The sequence below is a fragment of the Pezoporus occidentalis genome, unplaced genomic scaffold (assembly GCF_034315485.1).
Source record: "Pezoporus occidentalis ecotype Australia unplaced genomic scaffold, CSIRO_AGI_Poc_V1 ctg428, whole genome shotgun sequence".
NCBI classification, from domain to species: domain Eukaryota; kingdom Metazoa; phylum Chordata; class Aves; order Psittaciformes; family Psittacidae; genus Pezoporus; species Pezoporus occidentalis.
Genome location: NW_026915756.1, coordinates 146,612 through 166,178, shown reverse-complemented (window position 1 = coordinate 166,178; position 19,567 = coordinate 146,612). Strand labels below are relative to the sequence as shown.

The following is a 19,567-nucleotide window of genomic DNA, read 5'->3' as shown; positions in this document are numbered from 1 at the left end:
TGTTCTCCATTGCGCCGCGGCGGGCGGGGGCGCTGCCCCTCCGGTATCCCGAGGGAAGCGGTCCGGGGCCTGCTCCCGCCGGGGGGCGGCCGGGGCCTCACGGCAGGTTCGCCCCTCGCCCCGCCCCGCCGGCCCCCCGTTGGTGGAGGTCATTCCAGTGCGCATGCTCAGTGCAGCGCACGGACAGCCTCATAGCGGTGCGGAGGCAGCGGTGGGCCCGCGTCATGGCGCGGATCCCGGTGCTGCCGCTCCTGTCCCTGGTGCTGCCACTCCTGCCCCCGGTGTGGCCGCTGCTGCCGCCGGTGCTCCCGGTGCTGCCGCTCCTGCCCCCGGTGTGGCCGCTGCTGCCGCCGGTGCCGCCGCACAACGGTGAGGGGACGAGGGAGGGCGGCGGGGCGCGGGCGCGCTGTCTCTCTCGCGTGCCCTCATTGGCTGCCGGCGCACGCCCTTCATGCTCATTGGCTGTCGCGTTCGGACGCCCTCGCGCGCGGGCTCCCGTAGCGCGGTGCGCCGCAGGGTCCCTCAGTCCGCCCGTTCCCCCCCACCCGCAGTGACCCTGCCCCGCTGCCCCTCGGGGCGGTTCCGGTGCGCGCCCCACGCCCCCTGCGTGACCGTCGAGTGGCGATGCGATGGGCACCCCGACTGCGATGATGGAGAGGACGAGCTGGGCTGCGGGACGGTGCCCCCGGCGGAGCCGAGCCCTGGCGGCGCAGGTACGGGGGGCGGCCGGAGGGGTTGGGGGGAGCGGGGAACCGCGCCGAAGCCTTCCCTTCCCGTGGCAGCCGCGCCCGTCACGGCTTGACCTGACCGGAGGAAGCCCCGGGGACCGGCGCAGCCCCACCTTGAGCTTCCTCCCGTGGAAGCTTCGTTTAAACCCCGCCAGGGTGTCCTCAGGAAGCGCCCTTGAGGAACCTTCCCGCAGAGCAGAGCCCGGCGGCTTCCTTCCACCGGCGACACTGCCCGTCCTTCGGCGCTCCGCTGGGGATGGGGATGGGGAAGATACGAGGAGAAGGATGGGGGAAGCGCCCGAGGGCTGTGCAGGCAGGGTCAGAGCAGCAGGAGCTGGTCTCTGTCAAGCCAAAGGGTGTGTTGCATCCCCAGCGCTGTCTGCTCTGGAGCATCCTTGGTCACAGCACTGTTGTGTGTCTGAGGTGCTTGAAAGGCTCCAGCTTCCCTTTTCACAGGGGTTTCTGTGTCAGCTGGGAGCTGAAGCTGGGTGTGGAGAGGAGGGGGGATTATTGCAGGCATGAGAGACTGGATTTGTGCTCAATACCTGCATCAATTGGTAGGGGGGGAGATGAGCTATGTTTTAGTTGTGCCTGGGGCTGCCTGGGGCCACGAGGAGAGGTTAAGGATGCTGCAGCTACAGCTGGGAAACTTCCCAGCTTTCCCTGTTCTGCATTTCCAGTAGGACGTTTTTTCTCCTCTGATGTGGCTTAATTACGGTACGGGCAGATAAGGTTTTACTTACATTGAAAAAGGCCCATTGGAACTTTTGAGGTGAACTGGGAACTCGGCCAGGTTTGGACTGCGGGCAGCTTTGCATGATGCCTGTGAAGTGAGTTGGAAGCCTTCTTGCTCTTTCCTTACAGAGGCTTCGGCTACGCCTGTGCCTGAGGGCTCAGCACCATCCAGCAGCCCAGACCGCCTGTGGATCTTGGTTATTGCAGGTATGTGAGTGCTGCACATGTCCTGGCTGGGGCTATCATTTAAGCATCCCGATGCAAGTAATTCCAGACCTGTATCAGGACTCAGAGGGTTGGGGGAGGCTTTAGACCCTTTCCTCTGACTTGAGTGTTCTGTGTTCTTGGAAAAGCAGTTCCATGTCATCTGGCACTAACTCATTTCTCTCTGTGCCTTATCCTTGAGGGAAGGTGCAGCTCTGAGCCTGATGGCTAACACTGCTGAGCAGCAGAACCCAGAACTGATGTCCAGACCAGGCACAGTGAGTGGTCCTCTGCTTGTGCGCTCTCCTCTCTAGCGCTCCTGAGCGTCCTGGTAGCTGTTGGTTCTGTTGCTGTGTGGGGCATATCCAAAGCAAAAAGCAGATCTGATATCTTCAGTCCTGAAAAAGCATCCAGAGAACGGCTAATGCCTGACAAGAGCCAGAGGGGCTCATTTCCCTAAAGGGTAAGTTTCTTGCACCCCACATCCTCTGGGTGTGAAGGGGAGAAATGCTTTCCTGCCCTCTGTTTCCAGCCTCCAGAGCTTTCCTCTCTGGGGGCAGCTTTTCCTGCTGCTGGTCAGCCACGTGCTTGGGGTTTCAGCCTTTCTTCTTTGACTGCATGGGCAGTTACACTGCCTAACCTGAGAAAGTGCTGCTGTCTTTTGATAGTGATGTGCTGGTATGTCCTTCCTCTGCTGCCCAGGACAGGGAGCAGTCGTGCTTAGACACTCATCTCCTGTGGGTTGTTTTCCTCTGCTTTGCCCACACAAGTCAAACCAGGTGGTTTTTTTTGCCCAGAGACTGTCAATAACCAGGTGTTTTTCTGTTCTTGTACCAGGGATCTGTACCACGAGGTGATGAGGTGGGGCCAGCCTAGTCTTCCTCCAGCTGGCTGTATTGGACCCATAAGCTGTCAAGTCTGAATTGTTACACTGGAATAGCAAAGGATGCTCCCTTTGAAAATTGATTTTAGATTGTGGGACTACTTTAGGTCTGGAAATAGCACAGGACCTTCCCTGGTGCTGTGAAATCACCCCTTACACAAGCTGGTAGAAATGTCTTCATTGCTCTTGCCTCCAGGGTTTGTTAATGCTGATCTCACCAGAGTGGCCTTGGACCTAAAGGTTTTATCCTCCACGAAATGATAGGTGTTAGGTGCTGTTCAACTGTTCCACTTCCAACCAAGAGATTTTCTTCACCTGCCCCATTTCCCCCCCTGGATTTTGCTAGGGAGCAGGGGCTTTCTTATCCATTTCAGTAGGAACTTACTAACTGCACAGATCCAACATGTACTCCATGTTTGTGGCACTGTTTTAATGGTGCTCAGTCCAATGTTCAGGAAGCTTTACTGACAGGACAGCCACATGGGGGAAAGTTGGAAACTTCTTGTCTGCTCTGGCTTTGCTGCTGCCACCCCCAGTCAGCGTGGGGCCAGCAGCTTCTCAGCACACTCCCTTCCAGCAAGAACCTCTGCAGAAACACTTTCCACCCCAGTGCTGAACTCTGGATGTTGTTCTGTAACCGTTAATGTTGCCTTCCTTAAAACTGTTCTGATGTGAGTGGTGTCCCTCAAGGGTCCGTACTGGGACCAACACTGTTTAAAACCAAATGTTTTGGGCTCAAAAGTACCTTAAAGCTCATCCAGCCCCAACCCCTGCCATGGGCAGGGACCCCTTCCACTGGAGCAGCTTGCTCCAAGCCCCTGTGTCCAACCTGGCCTTGAGCACTGCCAGGGATGGGGCAGCCACAGCTTCTCTGGGCACCCTGTGCCAGTGCATCACAGAACTGTGCCCCATCCCTGGCAGTGTTCAAGGCCAGGTTGGACACAGGGGCTTGGAGCAAGCTGCTCCAGTGGAAGGGGTCCCTGTCCATGGCAGGGGTTGGAGCTGGAGGAGGTCCCTTCCAACCCAAACCATTCTATGTTTCCATGAGGTTTTCACTGTTTTTCTGTGCTTTGGGGCACGTGCTGCACTTTCCAAGCAGCTCAGTGCTGTATGCTTCTGAGAACTGACAGTGGGGCAGGAGACTGCTGAGCAGTGCCTCCAGCTCCATGTTGACCACGAGCCCCTTGCACAGGTGCACAAAGGATTGAAAGCTGCTGCCCTGGCTGCTGATCTCTGTGCCTTAAAGGTGAGAACTTGGCTTGCCAAACAGACACCAGTCATCAGCCTTAGAGCAGGAGCCTTCCACCCCTGGGTAGTGTGTGTGTGCTGCTGTACCCCATGGGAGAAACTTCTAGATGTGGCATGGAGTACTGAGTTATTACAGTGCTGCTGTTCTTAGTACCAGGAGGTCATTTGCAAAGGTGCACACACCTTGCTTCTGCTTCCACAGGGATAAGTGGAGATAGCTGTTGGTGAATGACACAGGAGAATAAAGAACTTGAAACTAATGAGCTCTGGATTTTGGATTTGTCTTGGATTTGCTGGAATCCTACAGTTGGGAAGAGGCTCCAGGAATCCCGTCAGGACAGGGTGATGGAAGTGCCAAGTGGCAGAGGTCAGCTGGCACCAGCCTGGCCCACATCATCCTCTTAGCTCGAGCCGCTGAGCTGGGACCGGCTGTTCTGGGGCAGAGAACATAGCAGAGCCTGGGGAGCAAGGCTGGTGGGTAAACCCAGCACCCACCACAGCAAGACCATGCAGATTTTGCTTCCTGATCCCTGAGCTGAGCGTTTCAAGGTTGAAAGAAGCAGTTTTATGATTCTGGTGCCAAAGCTTGGGGCCAAGTTTGTGACAGCAATTTCCCTTTCTCTCTCCAGTGCCAGGAGCACTTTTGTTCTCCTAATCCCCAGGCTCAGAGGCTTCAGTAGCGGAGCCTGAGCTACTTTTCAGCCCAGGAGCAGCTTTGTGCTCCAGGTCTCTGTATTTAATTAGATCAGTTCATGGGGATCAATGTGATGCTGAGGTAGGGTTGTGTTCCAGGGTAAGACATCGAAGATCAGCCCATTTAAAGTTGCTTCCCCTTTTCTTTGCAAATCCAAAGGATTTTCTTCCTTTTCAGTTCCTATAGATCAGGGGAACTTTTACTGCACACTTACAATCCAGTGTTCCATTCCGTGTTCCTGCCCCTACTTGCTGGAGTTCTGGGGCTGCTGTGATGAGCAGAAGCAGCCTGTCACACTGGGGATGTGCTCAGGTACAGGGGGTGAGATGCTTCCTTCACCTCTTCCCCTGTAAACCTGCACTGGGGAGGTTTGAGGCTGAGCTGGGAGGGAACAACCATTTCCCTTCTCTGGGCTGCTGATGGAGCCAGGGCAGCAGCATTAAGTGCTTAATGAATGAGTGGTGCCAAGAGCAGCAGCTCCTGTAGGGGTACAAAGGTGATGCAAACGCTGCGTGTCTGCACCTTCCTGTGCCTGGCAAGGGAGGTCTTTCAGGGTTAGCTCTCAAGGGATGTTCCCCTTAGAAACAGGGTAGTGTGGAAAGAACGGAGTGAGGAAAGAAGTGCAGAGCTGGAAATAGTTCCTTACATAAAGGGCTAGGGCTTCAATCTCATTACTGTCTTAAGGAGCAGGCGCTTGGCTGCCTCTGACTCCTCCAGTGCAGCCCACGGCCTGAGCAGCAATCGGCTTTGGGAGCCTGGCAGGTGCCCGTGTCCCTCAGTGCTGCTCCTTGGAGCCCACAGCGCTTGTCCCGCTCAGGGTGTGCCTGGTGGGAGCCTTCCCATGGGGCTGGAGCTGCTGCCCCGTGGCCTGTAGCCGGGATCAGGCACCATGAGGCAGCTGGGGATGAGGCGAGCGAGTCTCTCTGCCAGCCTGAAGCTCGGGGACCAGCGGGGCTGCGGCCGCACGCTGCAGGAAGAGGAGGTGCACATCCCCTTTGCCCAGCAGAGCCTGGTAAAGCAATGGAGCTCCATGCAGAACATGACGGACAGAAAGCAGGAGAAAAGCAAGGCTCCCCTTCAGAGGAGCAAGTTCTTGCTCAACATTAATGTGGGTGGCAAGTTGTTCCAGATAGCTTACAGCGTCGTGGCCCGGTACCCCGTCACCCGCCTCGGGAAGCTGGCCCGTTACACAGACCCTACCAAGAAGCTGCAGCTCTGTGATGACTACTCGGTGCAGAAGAACGAGTACTTCTTCGACAGAGATCCTTCCATTTTCCACTACATCTTCCACTTCTACCGCAGCGGGGTCCTGTGGATAATGGATGAGATGTGCCCCAGTAACTTCGTGGAGGAAATTGAGTACTGGGGAATCCATCTGAAATACTCCCAGCGCTGCTGCCGGATCCTGTTTGAGGAAAAGCAGGATGAGCTCAGCGAGTACCTGAAAATCCAGAAGGAGCTGGAGGCAGAGCTGGAGCCCCTGGACTCAGCGAAGCAGTTTGAGGGCAAATTTCTGGGTCGGTTTCGGGAGATGATCTGGAACCTCATTGAGAACCCGTACTCCTCTGTCACGGCCAAGATCATCGCTGTCATGTCGAGCATCTTTGTGCTCATCTCCATCGTGGGCATGACACTGAGCACAGTGGAGGAGATGAAACACAAGACAGGGAAGGCGTGGATGGAGCAGCTGGAGATGATTTGTGCCATCTTCTTCACCTCCGAGTACCTCATGCGGCTCATCTCCTCCTCCAGCTTCAAGAACTTCTTGCGGGCAGCGTTCAATGCTGTGGACCTCGTGGCCATCCTGCCCTTCTACATCCAGATCCTCTTTGAAAGCCTGGACGAAGGGGACATGCTCTACCATGAGGAGCTGCACAAGATGGAGAACGTGGGCAAGCTGGGCAAGGTCCTCAAGCTCATCAAGCTCATGAGGATCTTCCGCATCCTCAAGCTGGCGCGTCACTCCACCGGCCTCCGGGCCTTCGGCTTCACCATGCGCCAGTGCTACCAGCAGGTTTGCTGCCTCTTCCTCTTCATCGCCATGGGGGTCTTCACCTTCTCTGCTCTCATGCACTCGGTAGAGCACGATGTCCCAGGCACCAACTTCACCAGTATCCCCTACGCGTGGTGGTGGGCAGCGGTAAGGTGTGACATCTCCTCCTGGGGCTGGGAGTGGTGGGGGCTCTGTGGGTAGAGACTGCTCCAGGGCACAAGGGATTCACCGCTGCTGGTGCTGGGGTGGTTGGTGGCACAGAGGTGGTGGTGACCTGTGAACCTCCAGGCGTGGGTTAGCGCCAGGGGGGATGTAACCTGGGGTTAGCTCTGAGCTGAGGAGCAGCTTAAAGCACTCGAGAGCCAGGGGTTAAAAGGGCGTTTTGATTTACGGATCAAATGATCCTCCAGATCACCTCTGCCCTTACAATCCCCTCGGCCACCCCAGGCTCCCTGCTTCACATTCCTTGGGGAAGTACAAGAACCACTTGGCAAAGTTACCAGCTTTGAGTATTTAAACCCTGGGCTGATCCTGGCTCCAGCAAAGCCCAAACCACTCTGTTTTCACCAGGTCCCCACAGCCCTGCTGCCCCAGCACCCAAACACAGCTCCTCCGGGTTCATTCCTGGCCTGTGCCTCTGCTTCCCATGGAGGAAGGGTCTGGGAAGCTTCATTCCTGTGGGACTGGGTAGCTCCTGGCCAGGAAGCGCTGGAGCCACCTCTCCATGGGGGCAGGAAGCTCCAGCAGACAGTCTGACTGCAGGGAAAGTCCAGCTCGGTGACGTCCTGCTGCTTTGAAGGGACAATGTGAAGAGGAGGATGGAAGGGGGGTTGTCTCTGGTCTCTGCTGTGGGGTCTCATCCAGCCCTTTCCTTGGGCTCTCCCAGCCTGCTGGGTGCTGGAGCAGGCACGGCCAAGGGCAGCGCCATTCCCGGGTGACACCGGGGGCAGTGGGGAGGTGGGTCCCAGCAGGGCTTGCTCATGTGGGATTTTATCCTTTCCCTTCCTCACCCTCGCCCAGGTCAGCCTCTCCACTGTGGGCTACGGAGACACCGTGCCTGACACGGTGCTCGGCAGGATGGTGGCGTTTGGCTGCATCTCCTTTGGCATCATCCTCAACGGGATGCCCATCTCCATCCTCTACAACAAGTTCTCTGATTACTACGCCAAGCTGAAGGCCCACGAGGACAAGATCAGCCACTCGCTGAAGCTCTCCAGGAGGCTCCGCTTGAAGGAGCGGGTCCTGAGGAAGCTGTCGGAATGCTGCAGGGATGACCCCCGCCACCAGCACTGACACCAGCCCATGGGGTACCCAGTCTGGCCCCCCTCCACCACGTCCTGTCCCCTAGGGAAGCTCCCCAGCTTGCCCATGTGGCCATGACTGTGGTGTGACCTCCCCCAGCGCGGTTCTGCTGTCCTGCAGCTAAAGACCATGCTGTATGGACACCTTTCTATGTGCCATAGGCTGGGGATGGGGCACCCTGAGGACATGGGGAGCGGGATGCATGGGGCTGAGCTGCCACCTTTCTGAGGATGTCAGAAGTGGGCACCAGGATGAGATGAAGTCCTTGTGCAGTCCTGGCTCTGCCCCTGGGTGGAGTGGGACATACAAAGGCAGTGGCCACACAACTTGTAGAATCCCAGACTGGTTTGGGTCGGAAGGGATCCGGCTGAAGGCCCATGGAAGAGCCGTGCATCCTTCCAGCCAAACCCACGTTCCCTCCCTGGGAGCCTGGGGGCACTGTCCTGGCTCAGGCTGCTTCTCTGATGGGACCTGCGGGCACTCTGGGGGTGCAGATCTGGCAGCAAGAACACCCTCAGGAACAGGCATTGAATAAACCAGGTCAAACCCATTCCCATTCCCAGTCGTTCAATAAACTGCTCGTATCTCAGGGGTGAAGAGGGGACATCTCCACAGGGCTCCCATGGGACGTGTCCACTTGCTCGTTTTGGGATGAGGTGCCTGGCCGTGGGTGCACTGGGAGAGGAGCTGGAACATGTGCCTGTGCTCAGGATGCAGCAGTTGGCTCTGCTCTGTGTGCACATCAGGGGCAGTGGGGAGCAGGTCTGTGGGGCACAGGGGGTAGATTTGTCCTCTGGGGTGGGACCATATCTCATCAATGGGCTCCCAGGAGGGGGGGGCTCACCCTTTCCCTGGGTGGGAGGGGCAGAGGGACCCGAGGTTACAGCCCAAGCCCCTGTCACTGCATCCCTCCCATGTGCCCACACCACCTCCTTGGGGACCCCTGCTCCTGTCCCCCATTGCAGTGTGTGATGCTTCCAGGGAATGGGGGTCAGCACCCTCCCCTCCCATTGCTGGCTGTGCAGTGGTTCAATCTCCATCTGCTTCCTCCCCATGCCCATGAGGTGTTTGCTCGCCCCCTTCCAGCCCCATGCAGGCAGGTCCCACAAGCTCTCCTCCTCGGAAAACAGCACTTTTAATAGTTCCTCTGGGTTCATTTTACAAGTCAGCAATGCAGAAATGTACAGACATTTACAGGGCACTGTACAGGCGGGTTCTCATATATTAGTGCTCTTGCTATATACATATGGTACAGCCTGCGGGAGGCCTCTGCTGAGGCAAAATCTGCACCCTGAGATGCTGCCCCAGGGCTGCCGAGCTCCTTTGGGTTGATTTAATCCAAGCTCGGTCCTGAGCCTTCCCGTGGGTGCCAGCAGCCGGGGCAGGGCCGGGCACCCCCTTGCTTTGCTCACCCCATCTCTTTTAGAGGGTGTTGCAGGACAGAGATCCTCAGAGATGCTCTGGAGGGAGCAGGAGCAGCCTCTGCCGTGGTGGTGTTTCCGCCTCCCTGCTCCTCCTGCCTCAATGGCAGCCGCAGCTCCCAGCCACCATGTCATCGTACTGCTTGAGGACCACGTTCTCGTCGTCATCGAAGTAGAGGAGGTTGATGGAGTAGAGCTTGTCGGGCACGCAGCAGGGGCTGCTCACCCCCTCGCTCAGCTTGAGCGCGTTGATGATGGACTGCACGGTGGCGTGGTTGGTCGGGCGCATGTTCTCGCCCAGCGGGAAGGGGCAGGAGCCTTTGCAGTGGTAAGCGTTGTACCCCCGTGGGGAGATGATCCAGCCTGACCATCCGATCTCCTCGAAGTCCACAGACAAGGGGTGCCTCTGGCAGGGCTGCAGCCGGTCTAGCGAGCGTGTGCTGCGCGGCACCGACAGCTTGGCGGGGACGATGGGGGTCTGAGGCTGGGAATCTGCCAGAAGGGAGCACCCGATACCATCAGCATCACACCAGCACGGGAGGCAGCCCCCACTGCCCACCCCTCCTGCAGGATCAGCCCTTTGGTCACAGCCTGCCTCCAGCCCCAACCTCACAGCCCCATCTGCCACACTCATCAGAGTGAGCAAAGCCCAGATCTGCACAGACTAAAGCAGGAAGGAGATGGCCTCTCCCTCTGGCTGGAGAAGGAGCTTTGGATTTGACAGGCTGAGAGAGCTGGGCTGGGGCAGCCTGGAGAAGAGAAGGCTGCTTAAGGGGAGACCTGAGAGCAGCTCCAGTGCCTAAAGGGGCTGCAGGAAAGCTGGAGAGGGGCTTGGGACAAGGGCCTGTAGGGACAGGCCAAGGGAGACAATCTGGGGCATGTGAGACCCACCTGGGAAGCCAGACATGGCAGGAGATGCTCCCCGGCGCCCATCATCTGTGAACAGGACCAACATTGGCTTCTTGCTCTCGTGGTGGTCCCTGCCAGATGCAAACTGCAGCGGAGGGGGCTCGAGGGGGCTGCCCCCCAGCCCCTGCACTGTCACCAGCAAACCCTGGTTGCTGCTTTCATCTTCAGTCCAGTCGAGAACCTGGGGGACCAAAGCAGTGTCACTGAGGCACAAGAGACTGGGACAGGCTCCATGCTGGTGCCCAGCCAGCAGAGCTGCTGCCCAGTCAGCGATGGAGAGGGGTGAATTGGGACTGATTCCCCCCACATTGGCCACACTCCATGTCCCAGGCATGGGAAGGGGCTGTGTTGGGGATCAAAGGACATTGAGGCAGGAGCCAACACTTAGTGAACAGTGGGACGTGTCTGGGGCAGGATGCAGCAGCCCTACAGGGCTCTTGTCTGCCCTCCACCCCCCCGTCCCAGAGACTGCAGAGACTCCAGACAGGGGATTGCACTGGAGCCTGAAGGGCTGCTGGGAGATGGAAAGGGTTAAAACAAGCTCCTGCACCCAGCCCCAGGGTCCCCTCTGTCCGTCCCTGTGTCGTGCCCCCCCCCCCGACCAAGGGCAAGCAACTCACAGCCTGGGTGATGGCGAAGACCTCCCAGCCCGAGCCCTGCAGCGGGACCAGCCTGGCCGCCAGCAGCTTCCTGCCCGCCGGCGCGGCCGCCTCGCTCCTCTCCAGCACTTGGTAGACGCTGACCTGGGGAGGCAGCAAAGGGGGTTAGAAACTGCCCGAGGGAGAGATCCCGGGCACAGGAACTGGGGCACACAGGAGGGGGGGAATTGGCAGCTTGGGTTTGTGCGAAGCGACGGGTGCTTTGGTTGCCGCACGCAGGAGCTGGAGTGATGGTCAATAACCGTCATGTGCACTGCGATGGCACTTGGTCACAGGAATTCCCAGCGACGTGCCAGTGGCAGCCCCACGTCCAGGCAGGGGCACACCGCAGCTTCCACCCCTGTCCTCACCCCCGTGCCCATTCTGTCCCCATCCCACGTCCCCTCCCTGCCCCATCCCACCGCTCCTCACCTGGCACAAGTGGTGCCTTTTAGGGCCGTCGGTGACCCTAGGCCAGAGGCGGAAGAGGTGCAGCTCTGCCGTCAGGACCTTCTCGCTCCTGGCCACGCTGGAGAGAACGAAGAGGAACCGCATCTCCTCGCTCTGGGCTGGAGGAGAGACCGGGTTGAGGAGCAGAGGCAAAGCACAGCCCCACCGGCACCGCAGGGACCCCCCAACCCTTACTCTTGTCCAGGAAGCTGCGGACCGTGTTGCCCTCCAGGATGTCGGGGTTCTTGGTGACTCCATCCGCGTTGGCGACGGTGTTGAACAGATCCACCATGTACTGGGGCGGCTGCTTGACGTGAGCCGGGGGGGGTGGGGGGTCTTCCATGCCAAAGACTTCCAGGAGCCTCTTCAGCGCCTCGGCTCTCCGGCTCTCGGCTCCGGCCGGGCTCGGGCACGCCGGCTTGGCCAGCGCCAGCAGCAGCAGGACGGTCCCCAGCATGGCTCTGCTGCCCCTGCCCAGCCCGCTCCCCTCTGCCTCCCCCGCGCTGCATTTATAAGTGGCTGCAGAGATGGATTGGAGTCAAACCTGCGCTGGAGCAATCAGGAGGGCAAAGAGAGCTGATGGCCGTGCTAACAAGGTGTGAAGCTGGGCTCCGGCTGCTCTGCACCAATTAGCCCCAGTACACAAGTGGAGGGGAAGGTGACTCAGCCCGGGGCTGGTGGGGGGGACCCGGGGGTCTGGGGCCATGCAGCCCCTCTGCCAGGCCCTGGGTGGGCTGCGTTTGCTCTCCCCAGGAGACTAACGGGTATTTAATGATGGCACTAATGGGACAAACAAGAGGCCCTTTGTTGGGGCACTGCAGCCCCGCAGAGACAGCAGCCCTGCCCCATCCCTGTCCTGCCACTGCCGGAGCAGCGGGGGGCTCGGTGTCCCCATCCCATGGCGTGTCCATGAGTGAAGCAGCGGCTGCGGCAGGAACCCACCAGCAGGAGGAACCAAACTGAACCTAAATTGCTGTTTAAATGGATGATGGGATAAAAGCCAATTCATTTGCCCTTATTCCCCAGTCACAGAGAAGCAGGCTGGTGAGGGTGGATGTGCTGGCCCACTTCTCCTTACGTTTGCCACTTCTTTTAATCCCATGTGACTGAACAGAAAGAATTCCTGTTATATGGTACTCACCAGTGCACCAGATAAACAGAGCAGGATTAGAAAGGCCTGTTAGATCCCATAGGGAGTAGGAAATCCACCTGGGAATGAGGCCCACGGGCGTGGGCTCTGTAAGAAGCCTGGCACAGAGAGGGGAAGGTGCAGGAGCAGAGCCAGCACCGTCCTTCTGTCTGTCTGCAGGTAGGGACAGAGCAGCACCGAAGGGCTCCAGGACAGCACACCAGGAGACAACCTGAAGGCTACTTCCCAGTTGGTGTCTGTGATTTATTCTAACCCAATGCTTGGCAGGTGAAAGGGATGTTCATTATCCAGAACAGGCAACGGCAGGCTTGAGTTAACTGAGAGAGGAAACTCTTCCTCACCTCTGGATCCTTTCTCTCTGCTTCCCAGCTCAGCAGCATGTCCTGCAGTTTAACTGGGGTTGCCCACAGATGACTCCCTGCTCCACCGTTGCCTCTGTACCGTTTTCCTCTCCTCTTTGACTCCTGCTTCCCACTCTCTAAGCGTGCACCCCCAGCCCGTGCCAGATGGCTGCATCCCCCCACATCCCAGTGCATCCCCTGGATGCTGGGGCAGACAGAGGGGCCTGGAGCTGCGCAGCAGAGCCCAAGGAGCTGCGAATTGCCCCCCCCCCCCGGTTCTTTTACTAGCTGCAAACCATTTTGGAGAAGGCTTCACTTCTACAGGAGCTGTTTCAAACAGCTTCATTCAACAAAGCCCACATGAACGGCCTTGTCACATTTACATAGAGCACAGACAGTCTGGGGGGTCTGGCAGGAGCCCCCCCTGCAGCTCTCCAGCCCTGCTTCCCCCTGCACTTGCACTGCTGGGGGGGCAGGGTGGTGCAAGCGTGGTCTTGGTGCCTCTGAAGGAGAGGGCACTGCATCAGTGAGGGCTGCGGTGCTGGAGGCAGCTCGGCCCAAAGCAAGCGTTTCCCTCTGCCTTGTGAGTTAGAGAGAAACCCAGTGCCTGCCCTGGGGAAAGGGGCATCAACCTGGGCATCACACAATCACAGAACCCCAGCCTGGTTTGGGTTGAAAGGGACCTTAAGGCTCCTCCAGCTCCAGCCCCTGCCACGGGCCGGGACACCTTCCACTAGAGCAGCTTGCTCCAAGCCCCATCCAACCATCCTCATCCTCATCCTCAGGTTACACTTTGTCCGCCGTGCTGCTGTGGCACTGCTGCAAGCGCTGCTCTGCGCCAGCCTTGTCCCCACACAGACACAGCCCAAGGGTGAGCTGTGGGTGCTCCTGTGTCACCCTCCCAGACCCTGCCCCGGGAGCAGCGGATGGATCACCCAGAGAGGAATGGGAGCAGCTCAGCCCCACCTCTGGATGTGTGCAGCTGTGCTTACCTAAGCGAGCAGCATCCCCTGAGGAGCAGCTGCCCAAGCACCTTCTTACCCCCATTTCCTGCAGAGATTTGCAAAACAAAGGCATGAATATCCCCTGCAGCACCTCAGTGGGACACCCCAGGGGACCCTCGGACCCCCGCATCCTCCAGCTGATCCTACAGCCCCAGGAAAGGGCAGCAGAGCTTGGAAGCAGAAGTATTTGGGGGGGCACAGCAGTGGGTTTTGAATCCGAGGTCCCTGTGCACAAAGGTACCTTGAGGTAGGGAGCAGAGGCTCTGCTGAACTGAGCTTAAGATGTATTTGAGGATTAAGTAATTGTGAGTCCATCTGCAAGGGACCACAAAAGAAATCCGATGTGAGGAGCTGCAGCATCTTCACTGGGGGAGCTGCTGTGGGGCACAGACACAACATCACGCTCCAGTATCCAACACCCAGCATGGGAAGTGCTGTTACCTGCGTGAGGGTCCCCACATGGGAATCTGGGCTCATTCCTCCATCAGGGCAAGGCGTCAGTAATAGGATTTATTCCTCCATCTCAGTTTCAATGCACAGGGCAAAGAGGTTGTTCTGGGTGTACACAGTGAACCCTGCACTTGAGCCTGTGAAAGCCCCATCTTTGGGGCTGAGCTGTTACACATTAGCTTGGAGAAAAAAAGGTCTTGGAACATGAAATATCCACGGCAGCGCTTTTTCCAGATACACCGGGGAGCTGGGACAGCATCACATGGGATCATCCAGCATTTCTCTTTTAGGCTGAGAGAGCTGGGCTGGGGCAGCCTGGAGAAGAGAAGGCTCCTGAAGGGGAGACCTTAGAGCAGCTCCAGTGCCTGAAGGGGCTGCAGGAAACCTGGAGAGGGGCTTGGGACAAGGGCCTGTAGGGACAGGCCAAGGGGAATGGCTTTAACCTGCCCGAGGGGAGACTGAGATGAGCTCTTAGGCAGAAGCTCTTCCCTGTGAGGGTGCTGAGGCGCTGGCACAGGGTGCCCAGAGAAGCTGTGGCTGCCCCATCCCTGGCAGTGTTCAAGGCCAGGTTGGACACAGGGGCTTGGAGCAAGCTGCTCCAGTGGAAGGGGTCCCTGCCCGTGGCAGGGGTTGGGGCTAGAGGAGCTTTAAGGTCCCTTCAACCCAAACCATCTGGGATTCTGTGTTTCTGTGCAAGGGCAAGTGGTGGACCCGGCTCTGGGGCTGCAGGACCAGTTCCTGCCTTGCCTTTACTTTCCCTATTCAAGCTTTAACACCATGACAAATTCCCAGGATAAAACCCCTGTTCTCTGGGATTCGACATAGTCTGATTAAGGAAGAGATGCAGAGTGAAGAGGGGCTTGGGGTGGACATGGCCCACATCCTGCTGCCATGTCACCTCCAGGCCAGGACACACCACCTCCATGGCAGGTCCTGGCTGGCCCAGACAGGGGCTCAGGAGCTGGGGAGGGAAGGCAGAGGCTCCTCAGCAATAACTCCTGTCCAGCTGAAGGAAGGGGGCACAGGCTGTGCTGCCTGGCTCAGTCCGTCTGCTCAATCTCTGCTTTTCTCTCCCTCAGCAAGTGAATTAGGATTAAAACCCATGGAGGGTGAGAAGCTTGGCTCAGTCAGTCTTGGGCTTTGGCTCTAAACAGGACCTTGTCTTACCCTGTGCCAGCCCCTGGGTGCAGGTCCTTCAGGGTTTGTGTTTGGGTCCTGTCTTTAAACTGGTTGTGGGAGTTTCCTGCCCCCTCCCAGCTACTTCAGCTGCTGGAGGAGATTTTGTCCCAGGAGGTGTTTTCAGGAGAGGGAAAGGCACTTTCTGAAAGGAAATCTCTCAGCGATGCCTTAAGAAGGGGGCACAAAATGACCCCCGATTTCTGGAAGCCGGTGTTTCTGGGCGAGACTTGAACATCCTCCTCCAGGCATCCTCTGACGTTGCCAGTCTTTAACATGACACTGAAAGTGTCAGCCGCACTTCCCAGGGGGAAATCCAGAAGGAAAGTGCTGAGACCTGCCCGAGGGCAGAGGCAAAGCTGGGGCTGAGTCCACATTTCCCAGCCCTGGGCCATTATCGCTGAATGAGCCACAGTCCATTAACCAACCCTGGGGACAACAGCTCCGGCCAGCACCTTCCAGTCCCACGTCTGGGCAGCAAATGCTGATTGCCCACCTCTGGAAGCAAGCACTTCTCGCTGCCTAATTCCCTTTTCCACTTGCTGTGTCTTGCAGCTGCAGCACACAAGCCACAGGGTGCAGGGGAGCCGATGCGTCCTCCCACATGGACCAGCATCGTCAAGCAGAGCCCTTCTGTGGGGTGGTTTTCTCCTCCACTCCCCGTGGCTTCCCCAGGCCCCTTTGCTGCTTTCCCACTTCAGAGGAGGACTTGCCCAGGTCTCTGTCCCTCTCTAGCGGCTGTTGCACACAGGAGCTGCCCGAGAGGCTTAACCAGATGGTTTCAATGCAGAAATGCCACTGAGCTGACAGCAGATTCCAGGAGCTGATTCTACCAAGCAGTGCTGGAGGATTGTTTCCACAACTTTCCCTTCTGATACAAACGCTTCAGCTCATCTTCACCGCTGTGACTTGGGTTCTGCTGTGTGGGGGCTCCCAAGGCAGCCCAGGATAAAGCAGCTCAGCATTAGCCCAGCGGAAGGTTTTGACCTGCCTGGAAAGATTTAGTTTGGATTTTCCATTTTTGAGTGGTTCTGAAACATCCCTGGGGCCGAGATGAAAGATTTCAGACCATCAGGAAGGAAACTCCATTTTTTAGTGCTCTGCTTTTGGTAGAGTTTTTATCAGCTTGTCTGATGCTTTGAGAGGGAGGGATGGAGACCCCCCGAGCTCCCTCCCTGCTACATGACTGAGGCCAAGGGAGGCCACGGAGCTGCTGCGAGGGCTGGAGCAGCTCTGCTCTGGAGCCAGGCTGAGAGAACTGGGCTGGGGCAGCCTGGAGAAGAGAAGGCTCCTGAAGGGGAGACCTGAGAGCAGCTCCAGTGCCTGAAGGGGCTGCAGGAAAGCTGGAGAGGGGCCTGGGACAAGGGCCTGTAGGGACAGGCCAAGGGGAATGGCTTTAACCTGCCCGAGGGGAGACTGAGATGAGCTCTTAGGCAGAAGCTCTTCCCTGTGAGGGTGCTGAGGCGCTGGCACAGGGTGCCCAGAGAAGCTGTGGCTGCCCCATCCCTGGCAGTGTTCAAGGGCAGGTTGGACACAGGGGCTTGGAGCAAGCTGCTCCAGTGGAAGGGGTCCCTGCCCGTGGCAGGGATTGGGACTGGAGGAGCCTTAAGGTCCTTTCCAAGGTGCCAATGACACTTGGGTTGTTACTGTGACACCATTCTGGCATTCAAAATAGGGCTTTGGGGGTTGGGGGGGGGCAGGGCTATAGGTCCAGCAATCACAGAAATTGTTGGAAGCTGCACACCAGTGGGAAAAAGCTCAATCTCCCTGGAGCTCACACAGCTCCCGAAGGACTGGGCTTCATGTACGGAAACAACAAAAGCAAAGTGCTGTTAGAAGGCATCCTGACAAACCTACCCCATCACCCCAGGGCTGCAGGAGCCCCATCCCTGCATCCCAGCAGCACGGAGGGGAAATCAGAAACCAGCTCTTCAACCAAAAAATATATATTAAAAAGAAATGAATCGTGTTTGGCCAAGAAACAGACATGTACAAATTAAACACAGTTCCATTGCAAACCATTGCCCATGCTGGAGCTTAGCCACCCTCCACTCACAGCTCTCAGGTGCTGCAGGGACCTGGTGAGAGCTCTGAGCAGCCCCCACGCAGGCAGGAGGACACCAGGAAATGACTCAGAAAGTTATGGAAAAAGGAATTAAGAAAATGATGCATTTTAAATAAAGAGCTTACAATGACAAACTTCATACAAAATACGATGGCTGCCATTTCAGGTTCTCAGTTCTAAGAACCATGTTTGAACTCTCAACATCCTGTTTGGCACCCTGTGTCCATCTCTCTACTGCTCCATCGCTGTCCAGCTCAATCCAAAGTACCTACAAATGAAAAGAGTATTAAAACATACAGCCTCAGGCCTCAGCAGTGCAGCTGTGACCTTGTTCACAGCTGCCAAAGGAAGACGCAGGAACTTCTTACAGTTTAAGCAAATCACATATGAGGTAAACCCAAATCTAGCTACAAAGTGGTGCACGTCTCAGGGTCCACTTCAGTTGTGTTTCACCTTTCCAAGAGGGGCCTAACAACTCACACTATTAATTATTAAAGGTGTGGAAACAGAGGACTCTGTAAGCGAGGAAGTTCTTTCCCCCCCATGAAGGAGATCACGCAAAATATTGAAACCAAGTAGGAGCTCACCTTCCAAAAAAGCAAATTCATCAATAGCTTCAATGGCGTTATCTGCAAAGCAAATGGAAACCAATTACCATGGATAAACCCACCCCACACTGCACCTGCTTCAGACAGCAGCAGCCGGAAGCACACTGCACAACAGTGACCAACTGCAAAGAGGCTGACTTGGTCTGGAGCTGGTGTGTGAGATTATTGCCATCAGCATTGGTAGAAGAGAAGCTTTCCTTTCTCTGAAGACGGGAGAGAAAGAGAAGCACCTACGGTTGCTCCATCACACTGGGACGGGGGGAGCATCCATTGCTAAGCACAAAACAGAATGATCTCTCATACCCAGGTCTTTTCTCTGCAGAGTTTTCCTTTTTCCTTGCTGAGCGTACACGTAAGCATCTTTGGCGATGGTCTCAACAAACAGCTCCTGCAACACAAACACAAGACAGTTTCACACGGGGGCGAGAGAGCGAAGAGAGAACATCCCGAGGCAAGGCAAGGTCTGCAGGAAGGAACCCGAATCTCCATCTTCACACTCCCCTTTCCCAACGAGTGGGTCTGAAAACGACAAACGCCACTGCTGGGCAGCGATGCACGGGAGGAGACTGGAAGTCTCTGGGCAGAGAGGGCTCCCCTGCAGAGCTCTGGGAGCCCAGCTACACCCTGTGCTCCTGGGCACATCCTGCGCGAGGAAAGGTCTCGGCAGACGCATGGGTTGAGCAGAGCCGCCCTCGCACGCGGTTACCTCCGCTGTGGGGAGCAGATGCCGGAGGCCAGAGCCGACCCACACGATGCCGAAGCCACCCCACAGGCAGCCCTGGCTGTGCCATGGCAGACCCCTCCCGAAGGAGGAACCCCCCTCTGCTGCACCCTGCTCCGGTGCGCACTCAAACCCAACCCGTGCCAGCGGAGAGGGGGCTGGAAACCCCCTGAGCGGGCACAGGGCTCTGCGGACACAGAGAGCCCCGCGCCTCCGGGGCTCTGCCCGCTCCCTGCCCGGGCTCTGCCCGCTCCCTGCCGGGGCTCTGCCCGCTCCCTGCCCGGGTCCGCGGGGGCGGGGGCGGGAGAGGAGCCCCAGGGGAGCCGCAGCTCCGGGGCCCGCCCCTGTCCGCCTCCCGCCGGCCCCCAGGGCCCCCGCGCCGGTGCCACCGCCCCTCACCGTGGCCCGCGCCAGCACGAACACGGCCTCGTGGCTCGCCAGGCTCACGTCCGGGTCCGCCTTCACCAGCGCCTTCACCCGCGCCAGCGGCAGCCGCGCCCCGCGGGCCGGGCCCGGGCACCCCGGCCCCGCCGCCTCCTCCCCCGGCCCCGCCGCGTCCGCCCCGGGCCCCGCCACCGGCCCCGGCACCGCTGCGGCCACGGCGCCCGCCGCCGCCGCCATCCCGCGCCCCGCGCCGCGCCTGCGCGGGACCCGCGGGCGGAGCGGGGGGAACGGGCGGGGAAGGCCCCGGCGCTCGGCTCGGCCCGGCCCGGCCCTGCCTGGGGCGCCCCGCGGCCCCCCCAGCACCGCCTCTGGGCCCCGCGCCGGGCGCAGGCCTTGGGCCCCCATCGCCCCTGCGCCGGGGGGGCTTTGGGAGCTCCCCATCACCCTCGTGCCCCCGGACCGT

General features: G+C 58.3%; 4 protein-coding genes across 4 annotated transcripts; 2 read left to right on the top strand and 2 right to left on the bottom strand.

Moving 5' to 3' along the window:
- Positions 1–224: 224 nt before the first annotated feature.
- Positions 225–2,524, top strand: CD320 (CD320 molecule). Its single transcript, XM_062634457.1, is given in 6 exon segments — positions 225–369; positions 552–713; positions 1,593–1,670; positions 1,982–2,112; positions 2,115–2,130; positions 2,505–2,524. Coding segments are annotated over 6 exon segments (552 nt in total).
- A 2,851-nt stretch (positions 2,525–5,375) lies between these two features.
- On the top strand, positions 5,376–8,403 carry LOC134171883 (potassium voltage-gated channel subfamily V member 2-like). The gene is made up of 2 exons (XM_062634486.1): positions 5,376–6,632; positions 7,506–8,403. The coding sequence occupies exons 1-2, from the start codon at positions 5,382–5,384 to the stop codon at positions 7,776–7,778; spliced, it is 1,524 nt and encodes a 507-aa protein (XP_062490470.1). The 5' UTR covers positions 5,376–5,381; the 3' UTR covers positions 7,779–8,403.
- A 500-nt stretch (positions 8,404–8,903) lies between these two features.
- Positions 8,904–13,265, bottom strand: LOC134171885 (bone morphogenetic protein 2-like). Its single transcript, XM_062634487.1, has 5 exons — positions 11,401–13,265; positions 11,188–11,324; positions 10,738–10,860; positions 10,100–10,298; positions 8,904–9,700 (listed from the first exon to the last, which is right to left on the bottom strand). Exons 1-5 carry the CDS (start codon positions 11,660–11,662, stop codon positions 9,309–9,311), a joined length of 1,113 nt encoding a protein of 370 aa, XP_062490471.1. The 5' UTR covers positions 11,663–13,265; the 3' UTR covers positions 8,904–9,308.
- A 4,006-nt stretch (positions 13,266–17,271) lies between these two features.
- Positions 17,272–19,509, bottom strand: POLE4 (DNA polymerase epsilon 4, accessory subunit). Its single transcript, XM_062634459.1, has 4 exons — positions 19,120–19,509; positions 18,303–18,387; positions 17,979–18,020; positions 17,272–17,659 (listed from the first exon to the last, which is right to left on the bottom strand). Exons 1-4 carry the CDS (start codon positions 19,507–19,509, stop codon positions 17,646–17,648), a joined length of 531 nt encoding a protein of 176 aa, XP_062490443.1. The 3' UTR covers positions 17,272–17,645.
- Positions 19,510–19,567: the final 58 nt, after the last annotated feature.